Below are 21,118 nucleotides of genomic sequence, written 5' to 3' on the forward strand. Positions count from 1 at the left end.
AGGGAAGGTCAAGAGTGAGAAGCATAAGCTGATGAAGGATGAATGTGGTTTATGAAGGGGGAGGGTAGCATAGAGGGTCCTATGCAATGTAGTCTGTCTCACAGTCCTTGAACCACATTGTGTTCCCTTCCACCTTGCCTTCCCTGCAATGCTAAAGCCCTAAATGAAGCAAGGCTCCCCACATCCAGGCTGAATCTCCCAACTAACTATAGGTTTTATGCTGGTTTTAGCAATATTCCAGCAATATCACGGTGGAGAACACCAGAAATAGGCTTCACACATTTTACCCATGTGGGAAATCGAACCCAGGTCTTCGGCATGATGAACAAACGCTTTAACCACTAGGCTACCCAGCTGTAGGAAGGAGTACCTTCAGGATAACTTAGTTACATCATGTATTGTGTACATGGTTCGACATATTACAGAAGAGTCTAAGCTCCTGCCATGATGGGTCTAATGTCCATTATACCATTCCTCCCTCCTCAACCACAGGGGGCGGTGGGGTAGCCTAGTGGTTAAAGCGTTGGCTCGTCACGCCGAAGACCCGGGTTCGAAGCCCCACATTGGTACAATGTGTGAAGCCCATTTGTGGTGTCCCCCGCCGTGATGTTGCTGGAATATTGCTAAAATCGGCGTAAAACCAAACTCAGTCAGTCAGTCTTCAACCCCATGTTGAGTCCATGTGTCAAGACAACCAGTGTCACATGCAGGTCACATTAGGTAGCCATGGTCTGGACATTCAGCTCTAAATGGTGAACGTTTTGTACATTTCCTTTATCGGTCTCGTGGCTAGTCCTTGTAGTTAGCTGTTTTGTGCCTCGCTATCTAACATGTTGATCTTCACAGACATATTTCGTGCTCTGTACAAGATACAAGATATTTTATTGAGCAAACATTCCATGCTGAAACATTGACAATATTCTATAAACTACATAACTAATTATGATGACTAATTATTTAAAATGGTTGATGCACATCTTTTCCATATCATACATTTCTACAAATTTATACAACTGATACAAATGTGCCAAGTTACGTCTATCAGTGACCCACATCTCCTACCAGCATGTGCCCTAACAGACATAGCTACGGTACATCAAATCCCCATCTATCAGTGACCCACATCTCCTACCAGCATGTGCCCTAATAGACATAGCTACGGTACACCAAATCCCCATCTATCAGTGACCCACATCTCCTACCAGCATGTGCCCTAACAGACATAGCTACGGTACATCAAATCCCCATCTATCAGTGACCCACATCTCCTACCAGCATGTGCCCTAATAGACATAACTACGGTACACCAAATCCCCATCTATCAGTGACCCACATCTCCTACCAGCATGTGCCCTAATAGACATAGCTACGGTACACCAAATCCCCATCTATCAGTGACCCACATCTCCTACCAGCATGTGCCCTAACAGACATAGCTACGGTACACCAAATCCCCATCTATCAGTGACCCACATCTCCTACCAGCATGTGCCCTAATAGACATAACTACGGTACACCAAATCCCCATCTATCAGTGACCCACATCTCCTACCAGCATGTGCCCTAATAGACATAACTACGGTACACCAAATCCCCATCTATCAGTGACCAACATCTCCTACCTGCATGTGCCCTAATAGACATAGCTACGGTACACCAAATCCCCATCTATCAGTGACCAACATCTCCTACCTGCATGTGCCCTAATAGACAAAACTACGGTACACCAAATCCCAATCTATCCATGACCTACATCTCCTACCAGCATGTGCCCTAATAGACATACCTACGGTACACCAAATCCCTTCTATCAGTGACCCACATCTGCCAGTGTTTTACAGCACTGTATGAATGAAGCTATGGATATAGGCAGAGCTCCCCACATGCTCAATGGTGTCCCAGCTCCATTCACTACAAAATGAGAAGCAGCTTGTGGACCTGGCTTTAATTAGTTCTGCTAGCTTCAACCTGCTCTGTAGTCAGGGACAGGGTTTGATGTGGCTGGAATACAAACTAGGGATTATTGAGAGGGGGAAGGTTATTCATTGAGTGTTCTCTGATCTAGATATGTCCAGCCTTTGTCTGCCTGTCAGTCATCAGTGGTCTTTCTGACTGAAGCAGTTGAAGGCTCCTGTCATTTGCATGCTAGCCATTAGCTAGTGGTCTTTCTTGACCTTCACTCACTCACTCACTCATGTACGGTCTTAATGAACAATCAAAGTCAGGGACGTGAATTCCTTCGTCCTATACACATAAAAATTTGATAACTGATAACTGATGCAAAAAAAATTGATTAGCTCGTCCACATTGGACGCAGAAAAAGTCCAAATACTTTTGTAAAAATATTGATCAAGTAACAATAAGTTATCACTGAGTCTACTACTAGTTGGGTTATGGTATCTTTTGCAATTTAATTAATGTAACAATGTGATGATCATGATACACAATACAATAACAGTAACTGAATTACAACAATATTACAACATAGCATTAATAATGATATTTAAGTGTCTGGGACCCCATTTTGTAGTCCAGAACCCCTGAATGAGTATGAGTCCCAGGGACCCTGAAAGACAGGACTTGAGGTTAATCCCTGCAAAGTCACTTTTAACAAAACAATAACATATCTAAAAAGTTGATTAGAATCACATGCTATTTCAGAAAACACCTTAAATTTCCATAGTGTGCTTGTTATATCGGAGGCTGATGAACACCGAATTTATAATTCAATGAAATTTAGCAAGGTTTGATGATGATGTGTCGGCTAAATGTGGGAGAGGGCCAGCGGGGTAGTCTAGTGTCGGCTAAATGTGGGAGAGGGCCAGCGGGGTGGTCTAGTGTCGGCTAAATGTGGGAGAGGGCCAGCGGGGTAGTCTAGTGTCAGCTAAATGTGGGAGAGGGCCAGCGGGGTGGTCTAGTGTCAGCTAAATGTGGGGGAGAGGGCCAGCTGGGGGTGGTCTAGTGTCGGCTAAATGTGGGAGAGGGCCAGCGGGGTAGTCTAGTGTCAGCTAAATGTGGGAGAGGGCCAGCGGGGTGGTCTAGTGTCGGCTAAATGTGGGAGAGGGCCAGCGGGGTAGTCTAGTGTCGGCTAAATGTGGGAGAGGGCCAGCGGGTAGTCTAGTGTCAGCTAAATGTGGGAGAGGACCAGCGGGGTAGTCTAGTGTCGGCTAAATGTGGGAGAGGACCAGCGGGGTAGTCTAGTGTCGGCTAAATGTGGGAGAGGACCAGCGGGGTAGTCTAGTGTCGGCTAAATGTGGGAGAGGGCCAGCGGGGTGGTCTAGTGTCGGCTTAATGTGGGAGAGGGCCAGCGGGGTGGTCTTGTGTCGGCTAAATGAGGGAGAGGGCCGGTGGGGTAGTTTAGTGGTTAAAAATGTTCACTCATCAGGCCAGGTTTGTTTCACCACTTGAGCACAGTGAGTGAAGCCCATATTTGGTTTCCTTGCTGGAACATTGCTAAAAGGGACATAAAACTATGTTCACTCACTAATATGGAGACCCGTGATGATCCAGGTTAGACTTGATCTTCAGGTATACATGCTGGTCATATGAGGCGACTAACAGGTTTGGATGGTCAGGCTCGCTAACTTGGATGACACATGGCACCATATCCCAATTGTGTAGATCGATGTTCATGCTGTTGGTCACGGGATTGTCTGGCCTAGACTCGATTATTTACAGACCGCCGCCATGTAGCTGGAATATTGCTGAGTGCATCGTAAAACTCCCTCACTCACTCACTGATGTGGAAGGTAACCCTGATTTTAACGTTTACCAATTGGACGAAGCTCAGGAACATGTGCTGACACAGGATCAAGTTTGAAGTTGTTAATTTGATAGCCAGACCAATTTTATTTCTCAGTTTACGGATTTTTGTCCTCAGAAAACCTAAAGGCAGGAGGGGAAAAAAAAAATCACCTGTCAAAGCAAAAATCCACAAGCGTTTCAGAGGCATTGTTTTTCAAGTTCACACTCCCTGAGATGCTCGAAGCACTGATTTTTAACACAAATAATGTTAAATAATTCAGTTTAAAGTCTCTGAGAACAGGTACCGGTGTTTTAGTGTCCAACAAACTACCTTGTGTAGTCGAAGTCTCCCATATATCTTTACATTAGGATTTTATTTTTTGAGCGGGGAAAATTTATTTATGTTTTTTACATTATTCTTGAAAAAATACAACCGGCAGATCCGTAAAACAAGAAATAAAATTGGTCTGGCCTTATCACTTGTCAATTTGTGTATGTATGTGGGATAATGTTAATAGTAGCAGTGAGATATGATACACCATCAAAGAACTTTAAATAAAGAGTCACTCAATGCTCAGTCCATATTTAAGCCCTCCTGTGTCAATTTTTCGAACGTTTACACCTGACAGGAGTTGTGCTTCAGTGACCCAGCGTAAGGAAGTGGCAAGGTGTGTTTAACTTTGATCGTATGTTGTCGTCTGCTGGGCCCTGCATGTCACCCCACTGGATCACCTCACATCGGCCCACGACGACCACATTGGGGCAGGTGTTGACGTGATCAGCAGACGTCACTGCTGCACTTTCTAAACTGCTAGAATTGAATGGAACTTTAATTGTATTTACCGTATCATCATTAACATGACAGTGAATGTGGAAAGCTCTTATCTAATAATCATATGGCATTCGACAAGCTCTGCTGGTTCATTCATAAAATAGGGGTGTGTGTTGACATTTAGAAAGTGCATGTGAAAAGTGGGATTTTATGAATAGCGTTGAATGCATGACCTCCGGTTTGCTGAGCAGTACTTTAAATTCACTTCTGTATTTTTAAGTTACTGACGTTCATCATTGTGTCCTAACCAATCCCATGTCTGAACTCCAACGACAACAATATAATAGTATTTACCGTCTCTACATCAGCCCTGCTGAATGCTTGACACAATTTTTTAAACAGGTCCAAACACTTGAACATCTTAACACCATTTATACAGAAAGTAGGTGTGATATCAGCCCATTGTGTATTCATGTCCACATTCCAAATTGTAATATTTCATTTTCTGAGCATGTGGACATTACAAATTGTAATATTTAGTTTTTTGAGCATGTGGTGCGATGTCAATCTTCTCTCCGTACATGTGTGCCCATGTCAAGTCGGCCCAGTGTGTTCACATGCCCGTCTTGCAATTTACGTGTTTTATTTGACTTCTCATGAACTGTTGGTGCTAAGTGTGAAATGGTATACTGAGGTATTAGTAGAACCGTGGTATTTTGTTTTCGTACCGTTATTTCTATCGCGTCATAAAATGACATCTCATTCAAAGTAACAAAGATTATTGTTATTTTTTCCCAATGTTATTAAACAATGTAAGGTTTGTTGTCAATTTTCTGCATTATGATCATGTCTCATATACCAAACTGAAACGGACTAAACGGAAGGCCTTGTATCACAATAAGATCGTACCGTTTCAGCACTAGTTGGTGCGCTATATGTCTTTTTCTTCATATCTTTTCAATTGTCTTCTCACATCTGTGTTAATATTTGCCTGAATTGACTACAAGGGATTAAAATGAGACTTCAGAACCCTTGCTGAACAATGCAATTGACATAAGAAATACAACATTCCAAGAAAATATTGTACCGGTATAGAGAAAAATATTCAGAGTTGTTCATCAGAAAACTCAGTACCTTTAGTGTAGCATGACAGTGGAACTGAATTCAAGCATCTTGTTAGATAGGGTCATGGGGCAGCCTGTCGTACAGACCCTGAAGCAAATATATCCAAGAAAGCCCATGCAAGTCTAGAAAATGTTGCAAGTCTAGATTTCCTCAGCTTCACTAGAAGGTTAATAGTCATATGACTTATACCACTGGGTACCCATTCACTGCTGGGTGACCAGAGGCAATTTTGAACAAACCGACTTGTCTAAAGTCTCAGGGCTCCTTTTCAGTATATTTCTTTTTTTACTATGAACTTTTTTTCAGTAAAATATGTTCATGTCAGAGACTAGTTGTTAGTCTAGGGCGTGGGGTAGCCTGGTGGTTGAAGCGTCCGCTCGTCAAACTGAAGACATGGGTTCAATTCCCCACATGGGTACAATGTGTTAAGCCCATTTCTGGTGTTCTCCGCCATGATATTGCTGGAATATTGCTGAAAGCATCATTAAACATAACTCACTCACTCACTCATAAGCTTGACACTAATCTAAGCTTGATAAAAGTGATGTAAAACAATACTCACTCATGCTTGTTAGAAAGGATAGATTTGGTCGGATATAGCATTGATTTTAACTTGCTGCATCACACAGATCTGAATTATTCCATAGTGTTTTCCTGATTTCCAATACATATCTGCAGCATATGCTTCTGGTGTTGCATGGACCCGTGAAGGTCCGGGTTAGAATATTGATCTTCAGTAACCCACGCTTGTCATAAGAGGCTACTAACGGGATCGGGTGGTCAGGCTCGCTGACTTCGTTGACACATGTCATCGGATCCCAATTGCGCAGATCGATGCTCATGCTGTTGATCACTGGATTGTCTGGTCCAGACTCTATTATTTACAGACCGCCGCCATATAGCTGGAATATTGCTGAGTGCGGCTTAAAACTATACTCACTCACTCACTCACTGGTGTTGCATGTGTTATATATGCGGACAAACTTTATGGATGAACAACTTCTTTATTCGGATGATACGATGTTACAATACAGATTCTTGTATCATGTCAAGCAAGTATGAGTCAGGTAGAAAACAGGGTAATATGTATACAGAAAATAATTAACTAAACCAACAATGACGTTAATGATGTTAATTGGGATGTACAGTGACAATGTGATGACAAGGGATTCCAAAGTACAGAGAGGTTTTACTGACATTTGCTCCATGCCTGGGCCTCTGACCAGGTCAAGATAAACCTTGGGCTTTTCTTAAATATATTTAAAAATATTTCCTTATCTCAGGTGTTTGTCTATTGTTGGAGTGTTGTAACTTAAAAATATTTGATATTTAAACAATGGTTGATGTGGGCTCAATATAAGCATTTGGAACTTGCACTGCAGCCCAAAACTGCTATATGCAATCCTGTACCAACTTGCACTCTCTGTGCAAGTGAATAATTTGCTATTCAAAGAGCACCTACTTCAGCTGAAACACTGAATGATGAGGAAATGGCTTGAAAAGTGACTCTATTGGATGGATTGACTGTTACTGTTCATGTCATGGCGTTTTTTTTTTATAAAGTAAGATATAACGGTCTTATCAAACTACGTATCAAATTTTGTTATAATGATGTTCTAAATTATCGATACCAAAACTCAAGCAATATTTGTGATTTTTATACTGAGCAGCAGTATCAATTGGTATTTGTGTGGTGCAGTAAGGTTATAAGCTAAGGTTGAACAGGGTGCAAGTAGATTTCATTTCCTTAAATTGAGCCTTTATTATGTGATCTTTAATCATTTGCACATGTGTTGGTCTGTGTTTGTTACATGTGTTGGTCTGGGCTTCTTTGCCAATGAGGAAAGTTGAAAACAAAGTAGCCAATCAGCATTAAACAAATGCTGCAATGCAATAGTGCAGTGGTAAGGCGTCTGCCTATCACGCTGAAGGCCTGGGTTTGATCCCTGGTGGAGGCACATAGGTTCGGGTCCCGAGGTGGGCACATTTGTGTAGTATCCTTGTACAAGATACTTAGATCCACTTTGTCTCAGTTCACCCAGCTGTAAAATGGGTACCCGTGAGTGTTTTGTTCATTGTGCCTAACAGGCAGCATGGCTGTATGCTCCCTAGGGAGTTGAAAAATTATGGGAAAGTATGATAGTGTCCTATGACTGGGGATAGTAATGTACGTAGCGCCTTGAACTCTCAATCTGCCTGGATATGAGCACCACGTTCCCTCAGGTCTGAGAATCAACAGAGACTCATAGTGCCATCATGGAAGAAAATGTCCTTTGGTTACAAGTCCTTTAGTGTTGCAGCTGCCACTAAATGGAACTCACTGCCAGATTTTCTCAAAGATGCCCAGTCGTTGGAACAATTTAAGTGTCTCCTAAAGACTCATCTGTTCCATTTGTACTTTTAAAGTGACCTTGTACTGCTACTAGTTTTTACTTCTTTTCCTTGACTCTTGTATGCGTTATGAGCACGCCCCAGTGGAGTTTGGCGCCATATAAATGGACATTATATATATATATATATATAAGCGGACTGTTGCTACTATTGTTATACTGTTAAAATTTTAACCCTCAGTGAGAATTCCTTAAACATTAGTTGGTTTAATATCTGACTTTCTTTGCTTTCCAGGACTGGGTGACAGCATCAGCCATCAAGATAGTTCTGACTCGTATGAACACTTTTGGAGATGAAGTGTTTGGAGATCCTCAAGTCTTAAAATCCTATTTCTACGCCATCTCTGATTTAGCTGTGGGAGCCAGGTAACTCACTCACTCACTCAGCAATGATGTTATGATCTTAAATTCATTTTTTTAAAGGATGTTTTAAACCAGCATGCCAAGAGTCAGGAAAAAAAGACCGACCAAAAACGGAGAAATTTTTTCAATTAATTCCAAAATGAGAAAGATTTGTACTGAGAACCAACGTTATTTCTTTAAAAATGTCTTTTGATTATATAGATACACTGTGCTGCACTTCAATTTTTATCCCCCGCTGCGCGTTTAGCGCAAAGCGGCGGATATAGTATTAGGCTCCGTCAGTCCGTACGTACGAATTGGAATATCTTAAGAACCGTTCTCTGGATTCCGTTCATGTTTGTTACCTAGGTTACTCACAGTATAAGAAAGGTCCTAGTCAGGTTTGGTGACCTTGACCTTCATTTCAAGGTCACAAGGGGACTTTAACGTTTTACCTGCATGTTAAGCTATCTGAAGAACCGTTCACTGGATTTTCTTCATATTCAATACAAAGCTTTATCTAGTCGATTTTGGTGACCTTCACATAATTTTCAAGGTCATGGGGACACTTTGAAGATTTCAGCATGTCAACCTGCTTGTTAAGCTTTCTCAAAAACCGTTCACTGGATTTTCTTCATATTTAACACCAAGCTTTATCTTGGGAAGGTGCAGGGCCCAGTCGATTTTGTGACCTTCACATAATTTTCAGGGTCACGTTGACACTTTGAAGATTTCAGCATGTTAACCTGAATTGTCAGCAAGATATTTCAAGATTGGTTCACTGGATTTTCTTCATAGACTTTCAAGATTTCCTTGAATGTTTTTCAATAAGCCATTTCTTTAGTACTATTTTTGCATATTTCATACACTATGACATTCATGTCAAGGTCAAAGTCAGTCTTGAAAATATGTGCGTGTCTTCCCAGCTATTGTGTCTCTTAAATTCCTATCTGACTTGAAACATGGCCCATTACTTGAAACATTACTTTTCTAGAGTAAGTTAGCTCTAAAGCCTTGTGGTTCCATGTGTGTAAAATCTGGTGTTCATTATCAGTTTGACAGGAAACTTAAGCATACTTGTAAAAAGTAATGTTTCATATTTCTGGCGTTTACATGAAGTGACATGTGAAGAGTAATTTTGTTTCTGGGTGTCAAGTAAATATGTCTATACAGGAAACAGTGATATTGTGTGTTTCTGTTGTGTAGGTGTAAGAGGGACTGTGGGGTAGCCTGATCGTTAAAGCATTCACTCGTCACGCCAAAGACCCAGGTTTGATTCCCCACATGGGTACAATATGTGAAGCCCATTTCTGGTGTAACCTGCCGTGATGTTGCTGAAATATTGCTAAAAGCGGCGTCAAACCCAACTCACTCACTCTAGTTGTAATTGTAACCACGTCGAAAAATGTAAGAGTGATCAGTGTATTCAGGATTTTTTGTGACACACAAATGTAGAGAATGGGTGCAGAAAAAAACTCCTTGCATCCAGAGGGACACAATGCTATGTACCGACAACACATCTATGACTTTGCTAGGTGTTTGGTTGTTTCTTTCAGAGCAGTTACATGCATCATTTCATCCATCAGTCCACATGATCAATGATTCATTCCAGGCTCTATAGAAACTATCAAAAAATACAGTTCTCTACACCGTTACTTCACAGGACTCTTGTAATTGATACGAATAATTAGGGGTCTCTGGAGCCCCTTTTTTGTGAGCCAAGGTATAACCCTGAGTGTATTTTTGATGTCCAGATGTAAGTTTAACATCTACACCTGTAAGACTGATGGGGAGTATTTCTGTTGTCCAGGTGTAAGTGTAACTATGTCTACACCTGTAAGACTGATGGGGAGTATTTCTGTTGTCCAGGTGTAAGTGTAACGTCTACACCTGTAAGACTGATGGGGAGTATTTCTGTTGTCCAGGTGTAAGTGTAACTATGTCTACACCTGTAAGACTGATAGGGTGTATTTCTGTTGTCCAGGTGTAAGTGTAACGTCTACACCTGTAAGACTGATGGGGAGTATTTCTGTTGTCCAGGTGTAAGTGTAACTATGTCTACACCTGTAAGACTGATGGGGAGTATTTCTGTTGTCCAGGTGTAAGTGTAACGTCTACACCTGTAAGACTGATGGGGAGTATTTCTGTTGTCCAGGTGTAATGTAACGTCTACACCTGTAAGACTGATGAGGTGTATTTCTGTTGTCCAGGTGTAAGTGTAACTATGTCTACACCTGTAAGACTGATGAGGTGTATTTCTGTTGTCCAGGTGTAAGTGTAACGTCTACACCTGTAAGACTGATGGGGAGTATTTCTGTTGTCCAGGTGTAAGTGTAACTATGTCTACACCTGTAAGACTGATGAGGTGTATTTCTGTTGTCCAGGTGTAAGTGTAACTATGTCTACACCTGTAAGACTGATGAGGTGTATTTCTGTTGTCCAGGTGTAAGTGTAACGTCTACACCTGTAAGACTGATGGGGAGTATTTCTGTTGTCCAGGTGTAATGTAACGTCTACACCTGTAAGACTGATGAGGTGTATTTCTGTTGTCCAGGTGTAAGTGTAACTATGTCTACACCTGTAAGACTGATGGGGTGTATTTCTGTTGTCCAGGTGTAAGTGTAACTATGTCTACACCTGTAAGACTGATGGGGTGTATTTCTGTTGTCCAGATGTAAGTGTAACGTCTACACCTGTAAGACTGATGGGGTGTATTTCTGTTGTCCAGGTGTAAGTGTAACTATGTCTACACCTGTAAGACTGATGGGGAGTATTTCTGTTGTCCAGGTGTAAGTGTACCTACGTCAACACCTGTAAGACTGATGGGGTGTATTTCTGTTGTCCAGGTGTAAGTGTAACGGGCACGGCAGCGAGTGCAAGCAGGTGACTAGCCAGGGTCTTGAAGATGAGCTCATCTGTACCTGCGAACACAACACACAGGGACCAGACTGTGGGGAGTGTCTGCCTTTCTACAATGACATACCATGGGCCAGAGCCACTGAATCCGATGCACACGAATGTCTACGTAAGTCTCTGTTACAAGTGGACTTTTACTGTGAGATTTGAGCACCATTATCACAGGCTAAAGTATTTAGTTCCTTTTCAGGAGTTTGTAAAAAGGCTCTGGTACATATTAGTCCCCTCACATAGTGGCCTAAGGGGTAGTCTAGTTTCTGAGTATTACTTGGGCCGAGCTTTGGTCCTAGCCTTGGGCCAAGTCTTTGGCTAGTGGACCCTGCCTGAAAAGTTCAATGTTTTGGTAACCTATGAAATCACAAGCTGTTATTTACCTACTGCCTATAATATAAGACATATAAGAAAGACTTGATTCTTTTGTAATGCTATAGTTAATCTGTCAAGGTATTACAAAGTAACCCTGGTATTATGAAAGAATCAGGAGGTCTGAACATCGTTTGAGTTGTACAAGTTGAAAAGACATCTGTCGTCTGGAAATCAAACCTTCTTTGATCTGTCTGTAGATTAAAGCTATAAAAATATAAAATTCTAAGTACTCATTTGGGGACTTGCAGATATAGTTAATCTAACCCAGTTATTGCATGTATCTTGAAATATGTTAGTAAAGGAATGTTTGTCATAAGTATGTACAACTGGATATAATGATGTATGCGTGTTCCCTCTCTATTCCGCTGCTTTTGTACAGATGATTTAAGGTAAGATGTACTGCTCACCATGCGTCGCCTAGCAACTGTCGTTAACACATGGTTGTGTTGTGTCAATCTTTTCATCGTTCGTCATGGATTTTTGTTTGTGTTTGTTACTTCTTCTATTCTGATATTGATATACCTACATGTTATCATTTATGGTGATGCTTTATTTTTCTCTGACCCGTGAAGATACGGGGTAGAATAGGTCTTCAGCAACCCATGCTTGCCAAAAAAAGGCGACTATGCTTGTTGTAAGAGACGATCGGGTGGTCAGGCTCGCTGACTTGGTTGACTCATGTCATTGGTTCCCAATTGCACAAATCGATGCTCATGCTGTTGATCACTGGATTGTCTGGTCCAGACTCGATTATTTACTCGGCATAAACCATATTCGCTCACTTTTCTCTCAGTAACCAAACAGTGAGTCTGGGATCTTGTAGATCCTCAAAAACCTATGTACCTTATGTGAAGAGCTTATTAAAATAGGTTTGCAGGCTCAACGAGACCCTAGAAAAGTTAGACTTGCTCTAATCAGGGCTTTTGCATTGCAGTAAAGACTGAGTTAAGGGGAAAATGATGTGGTTCAGGGATAGTGAGACAGACTATGGTTAGAGTGTATGCCTGGGGAATGGAAGGTCAGTGGTTTGATAGCCTGGCTGTGTCACATCAAAGGACACCAAAATATGATACTTGTTGTTGCCCTGGCTGGTGCTCGAGGATGAAACAAGGACTGATCTGCTCACTCTGATACTGGGTCTGAATGTTTACAAAGTGCAGCAGGTTATCTCGGTGTGAATCTGGATTGTGACAATAGAACCCATCTCACCCCAGCATAGACTCTGTGACCTGGTTAACTGTGTGTCATCATACACAACAGCTGAGCATGTTTGCCACATCAAGCACTGGATTATTACAGGACGCTGTCATATAGCTTGAAGGCTACACAGAGGCATTGAAAAACTATTTAAAAGTTCAGTGGTTGCAGTATAGGGGAATTTGGTGAGTGGTTGCAGGATAGGGGAAATTAGTGAGTGGTTGCAGTAGAGGGGAATTTAGTCAGTGGTTGCAGGATAGGGGCATTTGGTGAGTGGTTGCAGGATAGGGGAAATTGGTGAGTGGTTGCAGTATAGGGGAATTTGGTGAGTGGTTGCAGGATAGGGGAAATTAGTGAGGTTGCAGTAGAGGGGAATTTAGTGAGTGGTTACAGTAGAGGGGAATTTGGTGAGTGGTTGCAGGAAAGGGGAAATTGGTGAGTGGTTGCAGTATAGGGGAATTTGGTGAGTGGTTGCAGGATAGGGGAAATTAGTGAGTGGTTGCAGTAGAGGGGAATTTAGTGAGTGGTTGCAGGATAGGGGAATTTAGTGACATGGTTGCAGGATAGGGAAAATTAGTGAGTGGTTGCAGGATAGGGGAATTTAGTGAGTGGTTGCAGTAGAGGGGAATTTAGTGAGTGGTTGCAGGATAGGGGAAATTAGTGAGTGATTGCAGGATAGGGAAATTAGTCAGTGGTTGCAGGATAGGGGAATTTAGTGAGGTTGCAGTAGAGGGGAATTTAGTGAGTGGTTGCAGGATAGGGGAAATTAGTGAGTGGTTGCAGGATAGGGGAAATTAGTGAGGTTGCAGTAGAGGGGAATTAAGTGAGTGGTTGCAGGATAGGGGAATTTAGTGAGGTTGCAGTAGAAGGGAATTTAGTCAGTGGTTGCAGTAGAGGGGAAATTAGTGAGTGGTTGCAGGATAGGGGAAATTAGTGAGTGGTTGCAGGATAGGGGAAATTAGTGAGGTTGCAGTAGAGGGGAATTTAGTCAGTGGTTGCAGAATTTAGTGAGGTTGCAGTAGCGGGGAAATTAGTGAGTGGTTGCAGTAGAGGGGAATTTAGTGAATGGTTGCAGTAGAGGGGAATTTAGTCAGTGGTTGCAGAATTTAGTCAGTGGTTGCAGTGTAGGGAATTTAGTGACTGGTTGCAGTGGAGGGGAATTTAGTCAGTGGTTGCAGTAGAGGGGAATTTAGTGAGTGGTTGCAGAATTTAGTGAGTGGTTGCAGAATTCAGTGAGTGGTTGCAGAATTCAGTGAGTGGTTGCAGTAGAGGGGAATTTAGTGAGTGGTTGCAGAATTTAGTGAGCGGTTGCAGTATAGGGGGATTTAGTGAGTGGTTGCAACAAGACAATTTGATGGGGAATCGAACTCAGGTCTTTGACATGACAAGCGAACGCTTTAACCACTAGGCTACCCCACCGCCCCTAAAAATGGAAAGAAATGTGTAATCAGCATTGGTTCATAGCCATAGATAATGATCATGAGTTTGAGTTAGTACCAAATATATGACAATCTGTCCCAGATTAACATCCACCTTTACCATGCTCCTCTTTGTGTTTTGTGAATTATGTAATTTCTTTAAGTTCATTTGTGTGATATTTGTCACTGTGCTTGGTGACATGAAAAGTCCCCTGCAAATAACCTCCTTCAACAAAGCCCTAAGGTGATAGTAAGTCACTAAGATGACCTTAGTGCAATGTTAAAGAATTGGAGTTAAGGTTAACCTTAGTAACGGCTGCTTAGTGAAAGGAGTCCCAGGCCTGGGCCTAGATTTTCGAAGCTCTCTTAGAGCTAAGATAGTCGTAAGTGCCATACATTAACATTAACTTACGACTATCTTAGCGCTAAGAGAGCTTCGAAAATCTAGGCCCTGTATATTAACATACTGGTATAGTGATAGTTTACTATGATGTCGGTGATTCACATTTCTGTTGTTTTCATGACTAGCATCATGTACTTTGGTAACCTCTGTGGTGCTGATGTGCTATGATATCCTCTGTCATGACAATGTGTGTTTTGTTACAGCTTGTGACTGTAACAACCTGTCCAACAGATGCCACTTCGATCAGGAGCTGTACCTGAGAACAGGTCATGGCGGACACTGTGACGACTGCCGTGACAACACCGATGGCCCTCACTGTGAGCGATGTCTGGTCAACCACTACCGCAGGCAACCAGAGAATAGATGTATAGACTGTCAATGTAACCCTATAGGTATGCGCCCAAAGATTCCATCATCACTTTCAGAGGTTTCAAATGCCAATAAAGAGCATTCATGGATGTAATCATCTAAAAATCTTCATAGATTCCATTCAATTCAAATCACAATTATATGCCGCTGTCAGTTTATGCCGTATGTCAACAGATTTCACTCTGACTTTATGACATTTATAGTCTAACCAGTGTATGAAATAAGCCAGAAACCCAGCCAGACATGAGACGTCTGGATGTAACCAGACCAGACACCAAGATATGGTGAATTTACTCAGATGTATGGCACATCTAAAATCTTTATCATAGGGCTGGCTAGCTGAAAACTTAGACTGTCTTTCAGAAATCTAGCCCATCTCGGGTGGTCAGACAGGCCTTATTTCATACACTGGTCTAACAAGTAATTTGTATAATATTATTCTACATCTATGTCCAAATTGAGGTTTCCGAGGTTTCAAATCATAATAACATGCCTCTGTCAGTCTAAACCAAAGTTATGCCCTTCTAAGATACCTCCCACACTTTCAGAGGTTTCAAATCCCATTATGCTTCTGCAGTGTGATTCTGAAAGGTATGTCCCCTCAAAATTCCTCCCAGACTTTCAGAGGTTTCAAATCCCATTATGCTTCTCTCAGTGTGATTCTGAAAGGTATGCCCATACACATTTCATACCTGACTTTCTGAGGTTGCAAATCGCAGTGATATGCTTCACTTTATTAATGTAGCTGTATACCAACACTATTCTTAATATTTATGTAGGATCTGAGAGCCAACAGTGTAACGAAAGCAAGGCCAGTGCAGGTGTAAACCAGGTGTAACTGGTGACAAGTGTGACCGATGTGAGGCCAACTACTTCGACTTCGACCAACTACGGCTGCAGGTTAGTATTATACCGAGTAATGATACTTGTTTCACTTGTCCGTTGTTTATTAAAGGTCATATAGTGACCTGTGAAGATCCAGGTTAGAATTGATCTTCAGTAACCCATGCTTGTCATAAGAGGTGACTAACGGGATTGGGTGGTAAGGCTCATTGACTTGGTTGACACATATCATCGTATCCCAATTGCGCAGATCGATGCTTATGCTGTTCATCACTGGATTGTCTGGTCCAGACTCGATTATTTACAGACCGCTGCCATATAGCTGGAATATTGCTGAGTGCGGCTTAAAACTAAACTCACTCACTTATTTATGAAGTGAATCCTTGTACCTTGATGTTATAGATGGATACTCACAATACCAATCACTGGATTGTCTGGTCCAGACTCGAATATTTACAGTCTGCTGTCATATAGCTGGAAAATTGCTGAGTATGGCATTAAACAAGCAAATTACAAACAACTGGAACAAATGAAAGGTTCCAGATATCTTCATTGTTGTTGTCCTGACTTCTGTATTGTCCATACTCTGGGCCAGAGTTTTGTAATTCTATCTGAAAAGGACAAGGTATGATAAGGGTGGTTTTTGGCCCACAAACACAATTGGCTGAACACATGTTATTTGTTTAGAGACAAGATGGCTTTGCATAAAAAAGCTATTTTTTAAATGATCTGAGGCCATAATTTCAGTGCAGAGGGGCCAAAAATGGGTTTTATCAGTTCCCATGAAAAAAATAACAAGAAATCTGAAATATCAGTGTGCCATAATGACTTATATAGAACTATCAGTTTATTTACATACAAACAGTATCAGTTTTGCAACAGGTATTCATGATGAAGAAACATGTCAACATCAATCACAAGGTTTTAACTTCAAGGGGCCCAATTAGGGTTGCAATACATTGTGGACAGTAATTCAATTACTTGCCAATTGATTACAAAAAAGCTCATTATTCACAACTTTCTTTGCAAACATAAACTATAGGTCAATTTTACAACATGTACTTATGATAACCAATCATGTCCCACGAAAAATCACAGGGGGGCCATTTTAGGTCTAAATACATTTTGGGCACAGCTTGATTTTAACAAGTAAGTGTTAAAAGTCAGTATTCACAACCGGTTTTAGCAAATATACAGTAAACATCTCATTCACAACATGTTATTACAATAACCAATCATGTTGCACTAAAAATCAGACCGCCTCCGTGGTGTAGTGGGTAGAGCGTCCGCCCGGAGATCGGAAGGTCGCGGGTTCGATCCCCGACCGCGTCATACCAAAAGACGTTAAAATATGGTACTTGTTGGTCCCTGCCTGGCGTTCGGCATTAATGGGTACAACAAGGACTGGTCGGCTCGGAGTCAGTATAATGTGTCTGAGTGGGGTATTCATGCTTCACTGCGGCATGGTATCTCAGTGGGCTAGCACTATAAAACCAGCATAAGTCTGGGCTAGTACAAGCAGCCGCACATACACATACACACGCATGCACGTCGTCATATGAGCGAAATATTCTCAAGCACGACGTTAAACCCAATTTCACCTCACCTCACTAAAAATCACAGCTCTTGACCTCAAAGGGGCCTATTTCAGGTGAAATTACATTCTTGGCACAGCCTGATTTTAACACCATGTAAGTGTTAAAAGTCAGTATTTACAACATTCTTGCAAATATATACAGTAAACATCTCATTCTCAACATGTTGTTATAATAACCAATCATGTTGCACTAAAAAGCACAGGTCTTGACCTCAAAGGGGCCTATTTCAGGTGAAATTACATTCTTGGCACAGCTTGATTTAACACCATGTAAGTGTTAAAAGTCAGTATTTACAACATTCTTGCAAATATATACAGTAAACATCTCATTCACAACATGTTATTACAATAACCAACCATGCTTCCCTAAATATCACAGGTCTTGACCTCAAAGGGGGCCATTTTGGGTGAAATTACATTCTTGGCACAGCCTGATTTTAACACCATGTAAGTGTTAAAAGTCAGTATTTACAACATTCTTGCAAATATATACAGTAAACATCTCATTCTCAACATGTTGTTATAATAACCAATCATGTTGCACTAAAAAGCACAGGTCTTGACCTCAAAGGGGCCTATTTCAGGTGAAATTACATTCTTGGCACAGCTTGATTTTGACACCAAGTAAGTGTTAAAAGTCAGTATTCAAAAATCTTCAAAAAGTAATTATTCACAACTCATTCACTGCAAAGATATATAAAACATCCACTTTCACTCTTCATCCACATGGTCATCAATCTCTGAATCAGTTTCTGAATCACTGTCCAGAACTGCAGCATTCAACCGTGTATCACTAGAGTTGCTGGAAACCGGCATATTGTTTTGGTGTCTGCCATACCCAGATCTTCTCTCAACTGCAAAACAGATGACTTTATATCAAAAGAAAATTCTGTTTTAAAACTTTGATATTATAAATCTATTCAAGGGTAACATTACTTATTTATTTTCAAATGTCAGTAGTCTGGCCTTGAAGGCTTATGCAGATTTAATCACCACTGAGACATCAGTATTTCTGAAATTCTGTCACATTAAATTAGAAAATTGAAGAAAAAAATATTGGTTATTTTTTAGCACTCATATTATGCTTACCTTCCACCGCAAGTTTTAAGTTGTCATCTTCATGAAATGACACTCCTGAAATCAGTCCAAGCAAATTTCTCTTATCTGAAAACAAATATTTGAAATCATAAAAAGAATTATCATTATGTTCAAGAAATTGGTGCTTTCTAATTTTTCTAATGCTAAACATGTCAATAGTATAGTTATATAGGAAGGGAATTGACCTTCAAAAGCATAATCAATTGTTGAGGCCACTTTTTGATCAATTATAGATATAAGATAAAACAACTGTTAGAGCACATGAAAACAAAGGTAATCAGTCCTCAGTTTTTATATGACAATTGAAACCAATAGTCATTGATTCTGTAAACATATTTTTAAGAAGAAATAGTGAACGCTTTAATTGATTATGTGATTTGGTTATCGGTAATTGACTGGCAGCCCACAAAATATCCATAAACTAATTATTTGTTTGATCAGTGCACCACTAATTAACAGCTCTGGACAGTTTGTAAATATTTACTTAAAGAAATTACCATACTAACATTTTGAAACAATGCTTACCTTCTACAGGTTCTTTATTGTGTGGGAACAAAGTGGAAAAGTCAGTGTCTTCAGGCTTAAACAAGATTTACATGATGTTAATTCAAGTTTGTTTGAACAGTGTAACTTACATTACCAAACTTAAGAATTTTTTTTTACAAAATTTGTATTTCATGTGCACAAGTTTTGTCAGCCAATTAACAATGTTTAACGTAACTTTTGAAGAAAAAAAAAGAAAAAAAACATTAGGATTTGAACCTGAATGTCTGATAACAGAAAAAATTGAGAGGCCATCACTGTAACCACTAGGCTACAGATTCTACTGTTACTATTTGTCACTTTAAGCTTATATAATTACACTTTGCAACAATGTGTCACTTGACGTCTGCTTGCCTTTCATTATCTGCTAGACCTTGATACAATGTTCTTATTCTAACAATATTAAATGTAGCCTGATATATCCTAGAAAACATCAAGGTACATTATTTTTGTTAAAATGTGTATGTTTATACACAGTTACATCCAGTGGAATGCCAGTGTTATTTGACAGTGACAGGTGACACAGAGGGGTTTGCTAAACAGATGATAGAACAAATATGATAAAATTCTAGCATAATTACAAAGATTCTCACCTTTAGAATGCTGCCTGATCATACTTTGAAAAATCTTCTGATGTCTTCTTATTTTTCCAGCAGTGATCAACAGGGTCTCCAAAAAACTACCCTTGTTTACCTCAAAGTAATCAGCCTTGAGAGTCCCTTACGATATTGAATTTTTTTAATAAACATGTTTGAAAAGTTCATTTTAGTGCTCTAAAACATTCAAAATAGTAATGAATCATGGTATAGTTGTGTAAATGTGACGGATAGTTTTCAGAGATATTACTTTACGCCAATGTTTATTTTTGAGATGTTGTATGGGGCAATTTCATACAACAGAAAAAATGTACTTTTTTAAACATTTTGATATGAGCAAAAGCGTGACCCACCACAATTTTTTAGGAGTGCATTCTACTTTACACACTTCATGTGTGGTGAAAAAATTGGGATGGGTCAAGCTTTTGCTCACACTTTTTTATCACTCTGAAAATATGAAAATGCAGGTTTTTCGAAGATATTGTAAAATAGGTTAACTTTGAGGTCTTCAAAGAGGAAAAAAAGAGCACTAAAACATATAAAAAAAACATATGGAGGTAATTTCAACAATTTATTCAGCATTTTTTATGCTAAAATGATCATGTTGTAGAGTTTTGAATATCATGAAATTTTGTGGGCCAATAAGGGCCTTTATCGTACCTTGTCCTTTGAATTACATTATTCTCAGATATTTCAAAGTATAAACAGATCTTTTGAATCAGTAGTCATTCACTGAATTCAGGGCACTTATCTCAGTTAATCCTTAAAGTACCCATTTAAAAGTCTGGCAATCAATGTTGTCAAGCCAGTTACCATTTAGCATTGAGTGTTGAGTTACATTTTATGAGCTCCAGGTGTGACAGTACATCTTAGTAGGTGTAAGAGAATAGTATGTAAGACTGTCATTTAGCAACTTCAAATTCTGCTTACTGTGCACAATGTTGATGACATAGTCAATACTGTTCCTTAATAGAAGGGGCAGTAGGGTAGCCTAGTGGTTAAAGCGTTCGCTCTTCACACAAAAGCCTTGGTTCGATTCCTGACATGGGCACAATGTGTGAAGCCCATTTCTAGTGTCTCCCACCATGATATTACTGGAATATTGCTAAAAGCAGTGTAAAACTAAACTCAGTCACTTAACATGTATCATGAATTGAGGAAACAGAGTTGGAGATTTTATGAATGCTTCAAGTATTGCTGATTTAGCACTGGTAGCAAGAACGGTTCAAGTTACTGGAACAGTGAAATCGTTTTGCAGTAAAATGTGATAACTGCAACTAAAATTAAATCTGAGTTGTTACAAGCCTTTCAAAATTATAGATAACATACCAAATATGATCGGTTGGTTTGTTGTTAAATGCTGCACTCAGCAATATTCCAGCAATATGGTGGTGGTCTG

The 21,118-nt window shown here is 40.3% G+C and overlaps 1 protein-coding gene across 1 annotated transcript in view; it reads left to right on the top strand.

Annotated features, from left to right (window-relative positions):
* Nucleotides 1-21,118, top strand: part of LOC124256887 (laminin subunit gamma-1-like) — a 99,484-nt gene that overhangs the window by 47,216 nt on the left and 31,150 nt on the right. The window contains 6 exon segments of the mRNA XM_046690857.1: nucleotides 8,267-8,397; nucleotides 11,220-11,398; nucleotides 14,877-15,065; nucleotides 15,822-15,844; nucleotides 15,847-15,924; nucleotides 15,926-15,942. Of these exon segments, the coding sequence (XP_046546813.1) occupies nucleotides 8,267-8,397; nucleotides 11,220-11,398; nucleotides 14,877-15,065; nucleotides 15,822-15,844; nucleotides 15,847-15,924; nucleotides 15,926-15,942 (617 nt within the window).

Source organism: Haliotis rubra, unplaced genomic scaffold (genome assembly GCF_003918875.1).
Source record: "Haliotis rubra isolate DU_JTF1 unplaced genomic scaffold, ASM391887v1 Scf642, whole genome shotgun sequence".
Lineage (NCBI taxonomy): Eukaryota > Metazoa > Mollusca > Gastropoda > Lepetellida > Haliotidae > Haliotis > Haliotis rubra.